Source organism: Atractosteus spatula, chromosome 2 (genome assembly GCF_055471065.1).
Source record: "Atractosteus spatula isolate fAtrSpa1 chromosome 2, fAtrSpa1.hap1, whole genome shotgun sequence".
NCBI lineage: Eukaryota > Metazoa > Chordata > Actinopteri > Semionotiformes > Lepisosteidae > Atractosteus > Atractosteus spatula.
Window position 1 is genome coordinate 55,033,035 of NC_142707.1, and position 15,723 is coordinate 55,048,757.

General features: G+C 39.4%; 1 protein-coding gene across 1 annotated transcript in view; it reads left to right on the plus strand.

Annotated features, from left to right (window-relative positions):
* mfsd2b (MFSD2 lysolipid transporter B, sphingolipid) overlaps nucleotides 1–15,008 on the plus strand; it is a 33,523-nt gene extending 18,515 nt beyond the window's left edge. Inside the window, exons 5-14 of the mRNA XM_088909072.1 lie at nucleotides 768–846; nucleotides 2,039–2,232; nucleotides 7,160–7,250; nucleotides 8,450–8,571; nucleotides 9,385–9,468; nucleotides 9,849–9,932; nucleotides 12,491–12,600; nucleotides 13,204–13,347; nucleotides 14,167–14,343; nucleotides 14,925–15,008. Of these exons, the coding sequence (XP_088765198.1) occupies nucleotides 768–846; nucleotides 2,039–2,232; nucleotides 7,160–7,250; nucleotides 8,450–8,571; nucleotides 9,385–9,468; nucleotides 9,849–9,932; nucleotides 12,491–12,600; nucleotides 13,204–13,347; nucleotides 14,167–14,343; nucleotides 14,925–14,979 (1,140 nt within the window). The 3' untranslated portion in view covers nucleotides 14,980–15,008. The remainder of the gene's footprint in view (nucleotides 1–767; nucleotides 847–2,038; nucleotides 2,233–7,159; nucleotides 7,251–8,449; nucleotides 8,572–9,384; nucleotides 9,469–9,848; nucleotides 9,933–12,490; nucleotides 12,601–13,203; nucleotides 13,348–14,166; nucleotides 14,344–14,924) is intronic.
* Nucleotides 15,009–15,723: the final 715 nt, after the last annotated feature.

Consider the following 15,723-nt stretch of genomic DNA (forward strand, 5'->3'; position numbering starts at 1 on the left):
CCAAAATGAATGAATAGGTGCGGAGTAGCATACATTAAAGGTCTGGGAACTGGTCTCTGCTTTCCTGGTCAAGTGTCTGTTTGAGTGAGTTATCAGCTAACAGTAATTTTCATTTTTCTTTCTTTGTTCACTATGTGTATGAGCTTCTTATATATATACTGTACAGTAGTTCTGAGTGTGTCTGTGGTTTTCATGTTTTTCAAAAAACACTAAACTGCTGATCAGAAAAAAAGAACACTAGGGTGAGCTATTTTTAAATATCGGGGTTAGAAAGAATCAGCGTTGATGAGTGCATTTCAAGCCACAATAAAAGTAAAATGTACACAGTAACTTGTAAAACTTCCAATTTACATCCCAAAGTAGCCAAAATTTCCAGGTATGTGCAGTGCAATATTCTGCGATTCAGAACAAGAAAACAAAACTTCTGGTGACGTGATGTGGCCCTATTACATTGTAAACAAGTAGGCTTGTGAAGACATTTCTTTTAGTCCAATAGAAATATTGGCTAGCGAGCAGGAAGGGTTATGTCACCATTCGTGGCATGACCAGGGATTTACGACAACGTAGAGACTACACGGTACTTTTACAAAGTTCACAATTTTAATTTGAATTTAAAACTTAATTTGAAATTTGTACATTTTTTCTACACCGTCAATGAATGAATTTTATTACTGATATTTAATAACCGGTCTGACATATTGGTACTGCAGTTCCCCTTTAATAAGTTTTCTCTGACCACAGCTGTTGTCTCTCTCCATCTCTTGCAGTGTTTCCACGTGCCTTACTCAGCCCTCACCATGTTTCTCAGCACAGAACAGAAGGAACGGGACTCCGCCACCGCCTACAGTATGTCTGTTATTCCTTGACTACACCTAAGATCAATGGTCCGCCCCAATCAGTGCACCTGCCCTCTCCCATATTAACATCCATATCAAAACAACTACTGTGTTTGTAATCAACAGATTTAAACTGTGTTTAAAAAATGTGTTTTATTAATCTATTGTCATAACCACTGAGGTGCACTTGCAGTCTGCAAAGACGTACGGCATTTTACGCAAGATTAACAGTCACATAAAATCCCAAAAAATAAAAGCTATTTTGAGGTGTAGAAAAGTGCTATCCAGATACGAGAAGCCATAATTGCGAGATGCATCACACAGTTGTGCTAATAAGAATTTCAAATGGATGTATCAGTTCTTAGCACACAGCAATTAGCACTTTTCACTACTGTGGCAGTACGCGGGGGCGTGTTCAGTGTGGAGGCAGAGCCCTGGATGAAGGGCGACGCATTGCTTTAGTAGTCACAGCTGTTCTGACTGCTTGAGGATGAGCCACAGCTCTGAAGGCTCTATAAAAGCACACTGGGCACCCCCCTAAGGGATGAACAGGACCACCCCCGGAAGGGGAAAATCATTTCAGCAGCACTCCCGGAGGGGGATTGTACCTGTGTAAGGCTGTCGTTATTTTTCTTTTACTTTTCTTTTTCTTTTTGCCTGTCCCGTCACGTATCTTCAGTGGGGCAGGCTGACCTTTTTCACACACTGAGGTTTTGTTTTGTTTTGGCCGTGCGCTCCCTGCTCTTCCAGACTGGACCCCACTAAATAGGGTCAGTCCAGACTCATCACCACTGTGCTAAGCGGTTTCTTTTGCCCAGGTTGGACCCAGTTAAATAGGGTAACCCCAGCTTGGATGTTGCGATGCACAGCGGCACACTTTCTTTTTGCTCCCACTCTGTTACACTACGTATAACAACATAAGAAAGTTTACAAAACTGAGGAGACAATTTAGCTTGTCTACCTCATTGTGTTGCTAGCAGTTAATTAATCTGAGTGTGTCTTCCGGCCGATCTACTGGCTTTAACAATATGGTTGGGTAGCTTATTGCATACTCCCACAAGTATGGACACTTATTTAATATTGACTCTTTTGATATAAACCTGTGATTCTCATTCCTTGGTGTCAAACTGAATTTTGTCCCAACTGCGCTCTTAATTCTTATGAAGTTCACCCTCCAATTGGTGGTTTTCATTCGCGTGCAGGAATGACAATGGAAGTGCTGGGCACGTTACTTGGAGCCGCCATCCAGGGCCAGATTGTTGCGAGTGCCCACACTTCCAAGCGCTGCCCACAGCACAATGTATCCACAGAAGGCCTGGGCAACATCAGTAACCCTGCACAGAGAGAAGGACACACCAGCCGCCCCGCCCTCACTCATGACTTCTTTGCCCATGCAGTAAGTGCCCTTTCTCCGTGAAAAGATTATTATACACATCTGAGAGAACAGAAAACCATCCACAGTGGAACTGAGTAGGAATTTTGTGCAACAAACAGCAATAATCGATCAGGAATAGTGTCTGGTTAAAAAAAGAAGAAGCAGGAATTCATTAGAGAACCAGGTGACATTTTAAATTGTCTGGAAAATTTTGACTGCAACGTCTGTTTCTCCTTTGGAGTGTTTATTTAATTTTTAATTACATTTTGTCTGTCTTACTCTTTTTGCAGTGTTCTGTTGTCTGGGCACTGAAGGGCATTCATGAATGCTGGGCTTTCAACAATATGTTTTTTTACATTAGCTCCCCTCATTACAGAGGCAATCATGACAACGGGCATTGTGCCCTGTCACCTTTCTAATTCCGTTTGGCTGGCGATCCAGAAAATTACTGGGGAAAAGGAGGATACAATAATAGCCTTCCAGAGCTTTTATTTAAGGAATCCACCCCTACTAAATATAGAAGTAGAAGCTTAAATTATGGCACAGTGGGTCTGACAACTAACGGTAGGCTGGGTTTTTTTCCCATTTTCTCTGTAGATCATTGTGGGCTTCTGCCATTTTCACTTTAAGACAGCTTATTTCAAACACAACTATGGCCCAGTTACCCTGTAGGTTCAGGTTTCATGTGGAGTCCACACTGTACTGTCCAGATAATGATGTGCGTGTCAGCCACCTGTCAGTGGCCAGGAGAGTATGTCAAGAGTTATCTGTTCTGTCAAAAAGCAGAGGTGCATCTACAGGGCACAGCTTATCTGACCATACGTATCACCGTATCCATGAGGTGCCTCCCTACTTCCCTCCAAGATGGAAAGCCACTCCTACCACTGGGATACCATACAACAATGCTGGTTAGACTGGTGAGAGTGAGGCAAGGTGCCCTACCCAAATACACAAACAGTAACATTCCCCTGAACCCACAGCAATAAATGGGACATCTGCTCTTAAATCCTTTTCTGTTCTTGTATTCCATGAGATGATGACCAGTAATCTCATTCCTGTTCTGGGAGGCAACCTAGTAAAAGCAGGCTCTCTGCAACCAATGCACAGGGTATCAATCAAGTAGCTTGTCTGTTCAAGAAACCGTACAGCTAGAGTTGTTACATTGGTGCAAACAGTGGGGATTTTATTCTGTTGTGATGGCATATTTAAGACAGTTTTAGACTATGAAGTAATGAAATCATCATACCAATGAGACACTGCAGAATGTTACATCCTGAATCGGGTCCATCCAAAAACAGTGACGGATATTTCCCATCTGAGAAGAGGATCAAATCTTCTTCCTAGGCATATTTTGGCTACAAAAAGTAAGGTGATGTATGTAAGAAAGACAGTGCCTCTTATTGTAGCCACTACAGACAGACAGTTGCAGATACTATAAGAGGAAATAGCCTCAAATATTTTTCGCTGCCTCAGGGAGCTTCATCCCACAGTTATTGAGACATTTTCAAAGAAGCTTGAGGATGACCTCAAAATACGAAGAGAGTGAATGGGATCAGTGTTTTTAAACCTTATTAAAATATGTGCTTCAGTGAAAGGACAGAGGAAAGATAGCAGAGAACATAAGTTTAGTTAAAATGTTCACTGACAGCAAACCCTTTATATATTTTTTTATATCTTGTGTACAGCATCAGTACATTAAGTGTAAATGCAATATTTCTTATCCTTGACACACCCGAAGGAGGTGAATTGTTTTTTTCTCTTTTTCTTTCGACTGTTGTGTGGAATTAACCAGTGCTTCTAACTTTGCAGACAGCACACACTCTTGCAGCTCCCCACTCAGACCTCTTTCTGGCAGGGAGGCAGATGGAGGATAGCAAGTCCTCTCTGATAGTGATCAGCCTTGCCTTGGCTTGGTATGTAGACATGAGAGGAGTTAACAATTCCTCAGTGGACTTCAACTCAGATAACCCTGGGCACTGCCCATTGCTGTGCAGCTCGAGAGCACAGCTGACTAGGAACATGACGAAGATTTAGACTAACTTCAGGATTCAAATAGATATGTTTCAGGTTCTTGATGTTAGAACTAACAACAGTAAAAGCTGTGTGTTTAGTTAAGGCTATTTACAGATTCAGCTGGGGTGTCTCCAAGGGTGGTGAAACCCAGGAGGAACGTTGACCAGACCAGACAACAGGAGTTGCTCTATGCTTTTTCCACAAGCAGTGCATTCCTTTGAGCTTCCTGAAGTCCAAAGGAAGGTTGTTGCTGGCTTGAAATTGATTCACCAATGGTTAGAAAATCACAGCCTTGCATCAGGACCTTTATAAACCACTTTAGTGTGGTATAAAAAATAATAACAAACACATTTTTTATTTTTGTGGCAGCGTCTTTGGCCATTACTGACCAGCCACTGTTTCCACTTCAAATCTCTGACATTTTGTGTCTGATGGTTTTACTTGTAATATGTGGAAAGGAAAAATGATTTTGATGGCTAGCTTTGTACTTTTGCAGTACTTTGTGATCTTCATTCATTATTTGTTTGTTTAACTTAACTGTCCATCCAAAAGGGAAATAAAAGGAAATTTGTCTTTGGTATCGCCATAAAAAGTACAAAAAACAAATAATAGTTAGCATAAAATAAATACACAATCAATCACTCTTATCCATACAAAAATACATATACACTTACACGTCTCACTCTGCCCATATTACACTAGCATTACATTAATCTCATAGATTTATACAGGGAACAATTGCTTAGCTGTGTTTAATGTCAAAGTGTTTTAAAATAAGATGACAAGAATAACATTCTATGCTATCATACCTATGTCAAGATAACAATGAGAAGCTATTAGACACGTGGTTCTTCAAGAGCTGAGCATAATCTTGAATTCATGCAAAAAGGTATAGATTGCTATGAAATCGCGGCTCCAACTCTGTTCCTCATTACTTTGTTAAAACTACATGTAGCTTTGGTAATGGGCAACTTGGTTTCACAATAATCTTCTGTTTTGAGTTTCTTTTTTATTCTAAAATTTCAGGTAATTCTTAGCTTGCACAATATAATTATTATTATTAGTATTATGCAAATATTGTTATGTTATGTTAAAGCATTAAAGAAAAAGGCATTACTGCTGTACAGATAAAATGGACAACTGAAATTTGTAGCAATGCAATACCACCTTGTAGCCTGATCTTGTCATATTGTAGACGTTAAACAAGGATGGGTCTGGTCAGTACTGGGATAGCTGACCTCAAGGAAATTCAGGTTGCTACTGTGAGTAGTGTTTGTGGATAACTATATGGGGCTCTTTCCTCTGGACCTATGTACCACTCTAAACCAATGGTAATTTGGCATTATACTGAGGTCCTGACTCCTTGTCATTAGACATCCCATGATATTATTCATAACAGTAGGGTTGTTAACTCTGACGTCCTGGCTAATTTCCACTCTGGGATTGAATATCATTCCTACACAGAGTTCTCCGTAAAATGTCTCACGTCTCTTCAATGATGTGCTGTGAAATGGAACTACTGGTGCAGAATGACGGCTGCCATTATCAGCAGCTATTACCATTAGTGGGTGCCCCCCTACAGTATACAATTCCTGCAGGAAAAAACTTAAGACAAGTGGGAACCTACACCACACACCTAGCTATCTAACAGCTAGATTACTGTACTAGCTTGCGAACAAACTATCTTATTATTGTAAATAAACAATATTATCCTGAACAAGACATTATGAGACCACAACAACTAGTTTGATTATATATTCATCAAAAGCATAGGCTACCCATGATGCTGCCCGAGAATGAGCGTTGCACTTCAAATGTATTTATGTTTTCTATTTTCTGTCCGCTTTAAGCCATCTTTGTGGTTTTTTGCTATTGAGGCACTGTTAATTATTTTGCTCTTATTGAGGCAGTGTCTATTTTTATTTTGAAAATTAAGTGGCAAGTGAGAAAGGGACAGTATTTGTGTGTCATGCAATGATTTAGTTGCCAATATACTGTACTCTGCCTTTTGTTTTCTACATCTTACTAACATAGTTCTTCGACAATTGTGATGGCATTCTGTACTACTAGTATTGATGGCTTCTGTTATTCACTTACAAAAATCAAATTGGTTAATTAATGGAATTCCAAGTCCCTACAACAATTTTACATTCAATACTTCATTTTTTTTAGTCAATGCAGACTCGATGCAAATATTGATTTTCAGATGAAGGCTTGAGACTTCAGAGCTATGCGATTACGTACTGTACCATCGAGGCTGCTGGCTGGGAAATAATCTTGTGGTGTTTCACTCCGAAACAGTATTTCAATATGGAGTCTTGAGTACATTTTGTCAGCGTTTACGGGTTTGTTTGGATAGCTGGTTTACTTGGCCTCTATACAACTGCGGGAAACCCTGTACAGTATATGGGAAGTGTTGTGGGATCTTTAGGGATGAAAAATGCTGTATAAATGTGATTTTCAGATGTCTCCTGAAACCAGAAAAAGTTTCCGTTTCACCCCTGGAGTGTGGAGTCACTACTTTATTGTGACTGATGCGCATTAGGCCTGTAAATGAATTCCTGCAAATGACCTGACTTGTATGCAAAAAGGGAATAAAAGGTGCTATGTGGTGAAGTCTTCAATTGCACTTTTGTCTTGCAATGCTGTTTTTAAAAGACACTTTACGTAATTGTGAATGTAAATCCACACGGTGACAATACATTTTTTTCAAAGAGTTATGCTACATGCAGTCATATTTATACAGTATACTGTATATAAGTATAGCTATTATTTTTATCCCAAACATAGAAAGATACTGGTAGTCTATCTCTGTTGCAAAGAGATACAGCAAAACCACCAGATTGCCTCTGTGAAGTGAGGTTTTCAAGTTATATTCCTCTGAGAAAACGTACTTTTTATGAAAGCACAAAAGGGCTCTCCCTGTTCTTTCCAGAAAGCGGTGTATATGATAGCTGCAGGTGTTATTGGAGCCCTCTTCCTGCTTTGCACGGGGGTGCTGTTCTTCGGCGTGAAGGAGAAGGATGGTAAGAAGTGTGACGGCTCTGTGTGTCTCTGATAAAGGCTCTAACCTGCACTGTCTGCATGCGCTGCTGTGTTCATTCCTTGCAGTGCCTGCTGTCATGATTTGATGAGCAATGTAACTGTTGGTAATCGCTGCATGTCCTGAGGAGGTGAGCAAGCCAATCAGAAGTAAAAGCATGAAGCTGCCACACACAGCAGCTTACTGAACCAGTGTCTTGCTGCTGAGCTTTCCCTTCACAGTGAAGCTTCCTTGGGGAGCAGTGCTGACATCTTTTGGCCCCAGTGGGAAATCAAATTGAGCACCGTCCAACAAGTGCTATGAAGCCTAATAATGGGTACTCAGAAAAACGGCCTTACTAACAGGACAAGAAGTAAAACTAAGCATGACACTGAATATTAAGTGCTTAAATTTAAAAACAAAATCGATAAATCCTACCAGGAGACTTCAATTGGTCTTTTTAATATGTTTGAACTTCTCTCCAATTTGAATTCTTCAGGGTTCTGTATGCCTGTTTTGAGAGTTAAATTCAATTTGTAAGAATGTTAATCTGCCAGACTCATCATTTTCATCTTCCTGACAATGTGGAAAAGCAATCAAAAGACAACACCATAAAAATACAGAATTTTTACCAAGGGAATCTTTGTTTAAATTGTACAATGACTTCATTTTGAATTTTGTGAAGAAATTTGGTCAACATGATTAAAAAAAAGACATTGCAGCTCTGGAATTAGTCCTGAAAAGAGTGACCATATACAGTGTGTTCTAAGGCTTAAAGGCATTTTCTAGATCAACATGCTAAAAGAACTTAAATTTTTATTCTTCAATAGAGAGGAATACAAAGTTACCCAATTTATGTATTCACAATTCTCAAAGGCACTGAAAAAGTCAACCTAATGGACTTGTTCACAATTAACAGTTCTCAGAAAACTAGAGGCACTTCTTTAGACAATGGGGTGTAGGACTGTGGACCACGCTACCCAGTGATGCTCTTATAGCTGATAGCTTATTTCAAGAAAAAACTGGATAAGATCTTCAAATCAATGGTGCTGCATGATCCATAAAGCAGAAGTATCTGTGAAGTACCGTACCTGTAAATAAGTCTCTTGTACAACCTATCAAGCAGTAGACATGTATTGCAAACAACACGATGTGACACTGTTAGAATGTTAACTCTATGCTATGCTGCTTTTTATCATATAGATCCCTACGCATTGAAGACAGACAAGTCTATTCAATTTTTTAAAGGCTTCAAACTGGTGATGCAACATGGACCATACCTCAAACTAACAGGAGCATTCCTCTTTATATCTGTGGCTTTCCAGGTGAGTTTCCATTTTCCTTTTGATACACTTTTACAGTTTTGTTATCAAATTTTGTTGCAAAACATACTCGGAACAAAAAGCCAATTAAACATAAAGGAAGGAGGGCTATCACAGCTCACAGTACCACATGGAAGATCACCTGGGAACCAGTCATTCGGCCCTGGCGCCAGGCCTCCCAGCAGGTCAGGTGCACTTTGCCCAGCATTTCAACCTTCTTCAGCCTCCAGACATTCATATTTTCAAGACGCTGCCTTCAACTGCTGGAGGTTTCTACACAGTACATACAGTACCCTTTCAGAAGTAATGAAGGGGCAGGTGGAATTCTGCCATTTCCCTCTGCCGCTGCCAGGCTTCTTTGTTGTCAGTCTTGGCTTGATTGCGAAGATGGAGAAAATTTCTTGGAAAAAGGCGGCGCAGGTTTTCGTTGTGTGGTGTGCTTTGTACTCCTCCTTCATCCATTCCCCTGCCACCTTCCCTCCCCAGCCTTCCTGTGAGGTCTGGCCATGTTCCCTAAAGGCACGCCTCCCTTTCAGAGTTCATCACCTTAGCTGAAGACTGAGCTTCCTCTTGGCCAGAGGCTTAAAAGCGATCTCAAAAGCACTCATTCACCTCCCAACACACCTACTGGACTAACTGGGCTTGTATACAGACTTGGAGGCACGTCTAAGTCACATGTGCTAACTGCACAACGAAAACTGACTTGTTTTTCTCTAAAGTGAGTCAATTTGGTAAGAAAGGTCTTGAGTTAGCCACAGTGGGCTAACTCTACATCCACATAAAAAAATCCTCAGGGGTTTGCATTTCTTTTACCAGCTGGTGCAGAGCAACTTTGTCCTGTTTTGTACATATGCCGTGGATCTCCAAGATCACTTTCAGAACATTGTTTTGACAATTCTTGTAAGTACGATGCTTTCGAAATTGCTTAATTTGTGTACCCTGTTAATATTTAACAATTAAAAGTATTAAAAGTAATCTATACCGCTTCTCTTTCAAACATACTGTACATTAGGATCAGTAACCGTGAACATCCTGAAATGAGCATCAGTTTCCTTCTGATATTCTTATACTATATTCTGATAGTCCTGCTGCCTTAAGCCACGTGCAAGCTGTACTGTGTGTCTTTACTTTTACTTTCATTTCAGATTAAAACAAAAAATTACTTTGTCATAATTCCAGGTAAATGTGCACATTTGTATGTGAATGATCACTCGCAGTAGGAAGAGTGAATAAGTGCAGTCAGGACAGTGCTATGAGTTGTGTTTTCCTTTCCTATCCAGATTGCTGCAGCTGTAAGTATTCCCTTATGGCAGTGGTTCCTGCAGAGGTTTGGCAAGAAGACAGCAGCTTTCTGTGGCATTTCAGTAAGCATTTTTCTCCCGGTTCTTTCCATTCTGATCTGCACTCCACCCTCATGCGCGAGGCTTTCCACTCCACTGGCATCTCTGATACCAAATGTAGAATCAGCTGGCTAGGCAGGAGCCTTTTATTACAGCATTTGGTCTGGGGAGAACAGCAGAATGCTGGGTTTGTGGTGGCAATTTTGTAAATAAAATAATGTGTAATCAGGTGATGCCAAGAAGGCATCAAGGTTTAGGCGCTGCTTTCTTGGTGTTTTTCTGAGGTTTTGGGATTTGAGGGTTACTATAGACATGTTGGGCAATCCAGCAAGGATGCATTTTTATTTCAGAAGCAGTGTTACAAAGAAGACTGGGACCTGATGTGTTAGTTTAATTTAGCTTTAATACACTGCAGTTCTGAGGAAAAGAAGTTCATGTTGTTTAGAATTACAGTGCTTCTTCTCGCTGAGAGAGAGAACAGCTCCTGGACAGTGGCAATGAAAATCTTTCGTGGCCACAACTGATTCCAGTTTAAACTAACACACTTAAGATGTCATTGAATGACTCCTGCAATGCATGTTTGGCCGTCCTTAAAAAACATTTTATTAATAGGACGAATGCATTTCAAATGAGTGCTTAACATGCCAGTATTAAACTGCATTTGTTTTGTTTCCAATAAGACAAGAGTTGAGACATGTGCAATCTGCACCTGTATTCAGAAGACTGCCCCTCTTGCATGTTTCTTGACTGTCTTAAGAGACTGTGGTTTGCAGTGCATACAGTAGGTGTGATGAAGCCTTTTTCTATGACAGATCTCATTAGGGAAGCAGAGTTGCCATTTAAATTCAAGACAGTTAATACAGTTTAATACAGTCTCTGTTATTTTCTAAATCAGTCCAAAACAATTTGATTTGCTCATAAAAATCCACATCTCTAAAAATAACAAACAGCCACAGTATGGTATAGACCACCCTCTGATCCTGCAGACACTATTTACTGAACTTATTGCTCCTTATCTGAGCTCTTCACTTTATTTCATTGTGAGATATGATAAAACCACATAACATGGTCAAAAGCCAATGTAATTCTTTAAACCTTTCAGGTTTCAGATTATGAACAAATCTACTAGAATGGACTCAGAATTACCAAGTCAGCCTTGCTTGACATCATAATCAGAAAGACTCCTGCCAAGTACTGGTATACTTTGTAAGGATATTAGTAATCACTGTTTCATACCATGTAAGAACACATGAGAAACAGCCCCTCTGATTTTATTTAAAAGAAACATTAAGAATTGTAGTCGAGCCTTTTCAGCATGATCTGCCTTTAATTAATTGGAACATACAATATTTTTTAATGATTTAGAAATATTGTCACCAAGCAGGCACCAATTATGAGCTTTAGTCCTGAGATGTCAACTTCAATTAAACAGAAGAGTGTAGCTAGGCAAATTACTAGGGTTTCTGCAATCCTTCCTTCATTCATATGCATACAAGCCATTAGAAGCTCTTAAATTAGCTGTTATAACCATCAATTCTCTAACCTCATAACCAATCCTAAGAAATGTTTAAAGTAAGTTAAATTAATGTTGAACAAGTCATTAGCCTCTCATTTGCTAATTCAATTACATAAAACATAATGTTGTGCGTGAGGAAAAAACAGTTAATTCATTTAGTGAACATTTCATTAATGCCAGAGTTATGCTTGACAGGTCAGTATTTTAAAATAATGTTTATCCAGTTGACTTTGATGCACTTACGTTCCACAATTCCTTCAGCTTTAGAGCTAACTGGGCTTGTAAAATTGACGGTATGTCAGTTATTTGCTGGTTATAATAGTCTTGAAAAAATGTAATTTAAAACTTGCCTCTTATTTAATATTTGCTCCACTGACAAACTTATTTTAACTCTCTTTCAAAACAGCTGAAATCATAGAAGGCTGGAAATCTGCTCTTGTTTTGTCTCTTTTCAAAAGAGGTGATAAGTCAGACCCTAATGGCTTAATGAATTAAGGTTATGGGAAAGAAATGTATTAGTAATTAAGCTTTTTTAAACCACAATTAAGTCTGATCTGTTGTCTGGTTTTAGTCCTGGCCATCAATGTGTCACACATGATATTCCAATAGTTCTTGATAAAAATCACACTCGTGCCGTTATTTCTATCGATTTCTTTATTGGCTCCCCAAATCCAGAAGTTAAATTTCTGATTATGCATGTACAGTATGTGAAGGGTCTGGTACTGCCTAGATGTATTTAGAACTTGAGGGAAGCAGCAAAGAACAGTTCCATCACGTGTTATACTGCGTACCTATTTACAAGCGATATTCCATGTTGTCTGAAACTTGAAGCTGTTTTGCTTTCTCTGTTAAAGAGAAAATATTTGTAACAGTTTGTTTAATGCTTGCTCAAGGTGCTCAGTATTGGTTTCATTTTTGAGGCCAGACACAGATTTTGCTTTTCTGTTTACTGTGTACTCTAATCATCTTTGATTTAAACAATAATAATTCCTAAAGTTCGAGCAGTAGTGGCTGTGTTCTATACCAGCGTGACGTGTGACTCCTGCTTGTGCGGTCTCCTTTGCAGTGGATGATTCCGTTCATCGTCACGCTGGTGTGCATTCCCAGGCCGATCGTGGCCTACGTGGTGGCAGTCATGTCTGGTCTGAGTGTTGCTGCTTCTCTCCTGTTGCCATGGTAAGAGCAGATAAATACCGCATCCCCAGGTGGAAAGGATGATTTGCGCTGCAGTTTGCCTGTGAGACATGTCAGTTTGATGAGACCGTGGGTTGAAAGAGCTTTTTTTTAGGATCCCTGTGATTAATAAAGGATATTACTACACATCAGTGCACAGAAGTGGTCGTGAGTACCAAAAGGCTTCATTGATTTAAATTAACGTCTTTCCTAATTCTTAATTGTAAATGTTTTTTAAAAAAACTTTTACCACTCATTTGTTCATACCTGTACTTTGTCCGTTCCCTTCTTTATCTCATTTTCATTTTGGAAATTTAAATTTAGGGACAACCATATAGTTTTTATTAATTATTAAGTAGTTATGATGTAGAAAAACTTTTTTTTATTTTCTGAAACAATTATACATGTGGTATGTCAGTTTTCTGGCCTAAACACCAAAGAAATAGCTGGACAGTATACTTCATGCTTTGTTTTTGATTAATAGTCTCATACCTTACTGTACAGTAGTTATCACAGGATACACATTTCTTATTAAATCAGTTCTATCAATACATGGTTTTATAGTGTGACACAATAATAAATTGTTATATATATTTTTTAATTGAGGTCAATGCTACCTGATGTGCTGGATGACTTCAGATTGCAAAACCCAGGAATGAAGGGACATGAAGCCATCTTCTACTCCTTTTACGTGTTCTTCACGAAGTTTGCTGCAGGAGTTTCTCTAGGGGTTTCTACACTTTGTCTTGAGTGAGTCCTCTTGATGTTGGAGTATAAACACGTGCTCGGGACAAAGTGTGCACTTGCTGAGTAGCAAAAACACTTAAATTATTTCACACTCAGACAGTGCTCTCTGCTGTGTCTGACTTTTCCCATCCAGAGGAAGCACAGCTCCTTCAGGGCTTCATTATAGTACACGATGTTACATCGGAGTGGATGTCAGTACCTCCAGTCTCCTGCTCCTACAACAACACTCAACACTACCCGCTGAGTGAGCAAGACCCTGTTTTAGGACTGTTGGGGAGTTTTTATTATTGATTTCCTTTCCCCGTGACACTGGACTGTCAGAGATCATGGCCCAGGTTGCTGTGCCAGGTTGTCTTGCTGGATGATAACCCCACGCCATGCGCTGTCAGCAGTGCCTGTGCTTGCTCATGGAGTTATAGGTGCTAAGTGCTTCATCACCCCCTAAACAGCCCTCACCCGGCTTCCAGTCTTTTTAGACCTTTAAAGAAGCACCTGTCCAGCAGACGATTTGCAAGCAATATTGCAACAGTACAGTCTGGGCTTGTGACACACAGCTCTCCTATGCTGGGCTCGATGTGGTGGTGTCATGATGGGACACATGTCTAGTTTTGAAGACAAGGTGTCCACTAGCTCCTGATCTGTTCATACTGTACCTATCACTGTACACTGTAAATGTATTGTCATTTGAGCTCTTCTTTTTTTATTGAAACACCCTTATACATAAAAATGTGTAACACTGAATTTAAATGCAGTGCATGCAGCAGTTTAAGACCCTAATATATGCTGTGTGTAATTTGTGTCTCTTGCTTTTGGTTGCTGCAGATTTGCTGGCTATAACACAGGAGCTTGCAGACAGCCCCCTCTAGTGGCCTTTACCTTGAAGTTGCTGATCGGAGCAGTGCCAGCAGCTCTCATTGTAACTGGGTTGCTGATTCTGTACCTGTATCCAATCACAGAAAAAGTCAGGTCAACGAACAAGCGTCACCTTGACGAGCTCAGGTACTTTTTCACTGATCACACAAGTAGAGGTTAAGAACATTTACTGTTATGTACAGTAACTCTAAAATAGATGAAAGTAGTCAATGTATAAAAAATGGTTTAAGATGCACAAATGATCTGATTACCCAAATCCTTTACCCTCAGTCTTAAAAGACAAACATTATACTACAGATTGAGCTGAAATAGTTGGTAAGAAATTTGATTGAGATGTAAGGCAGGGAGTATTACTTCTATCTATTTTTCTTTTCAACTCATCAAATTACAAAATCGGGCACTCAGTCGAAATAAGATGAAATTTCACTCTTTTGAGTGTGAGATGGTGATTGGTACTTCAGTTTGTATTTTACTATTGAGACATTTGCCTCAAGCTTTGTCCTCTGCCCCTTGATTCTGAGAACGACGGTTCTCAATAAGAAAAAAGCCCAAAAGCTTGGTGCTCATGTCCTGTCAGTGATCCTCTTTCTGTCTGGTCTTCCCTTTCCACATTCATAGAACGGTTTAGGGTGTTATTTTTTGTCATATGAACATTGTCCTCTGTGTTTTCCAATCTAATGGGCTTTCATTTGTGTTTTCCCTTGCAGAAAGAGTGGCCTAAATTCAGGAAGCCAGATTCATGAACAAGGAAGCAAAGCATGAGCTCCTTAAGTGAACGGACTTGATGTGGGACAGGTCATATTCCAGGCTGTATGGGATGTCTTTCAGCAGTGTATATTACACTGGAATAAATAAGCATTTCAATATGCTTTGGTATATATTAGTAGAGCTCTATTTTTGGAAGGAAATAAGCGTGTATAACCATGTAAGATTTACATTTTAATTTAAATTATTGTATTTTGCTATTTATTTTCTTAAAGTAAAACATACATGGGCAATTACAAGGGTTTGTCTGGTGTTTTCAAATGGCCATGGTTAGATCTGTAAAGAACAGATGCTGCAGTTTGGTATAAGCTGGTTTGTTAAAATAAGTATGGCTTTCTTCCCCTACTGAATATTTGCTATCATAAATTAATCACATTGCTAATATTGATGTACTACTGAACAATGTTTTGCCTAAAGAAAACTAAAATGTCTTGTTTTCAAATTCTTTGTTCTTTTTTACTCGTCAGAATTTCCTTGGCTGCACTTTCTATTGGTAATTCTGCAAATTCACATTCTTAAATAGCTGTTCACTCATTCATACTTCCCACCCCCTCAAATACTTTCAGTACGCTATGTCTAAGATCTAGGTGCAAACATTTTCCTCCTACATGGGGTGTTGTCATACATCATACACATGTGGCAGACCATGCAGTACCATAGACTCTGTCAATATGACACAGTTCCATGTTTCAACCAGATTTACTCATTCAAACCGTGTGAATCTCCATCTGGCTGTAATAT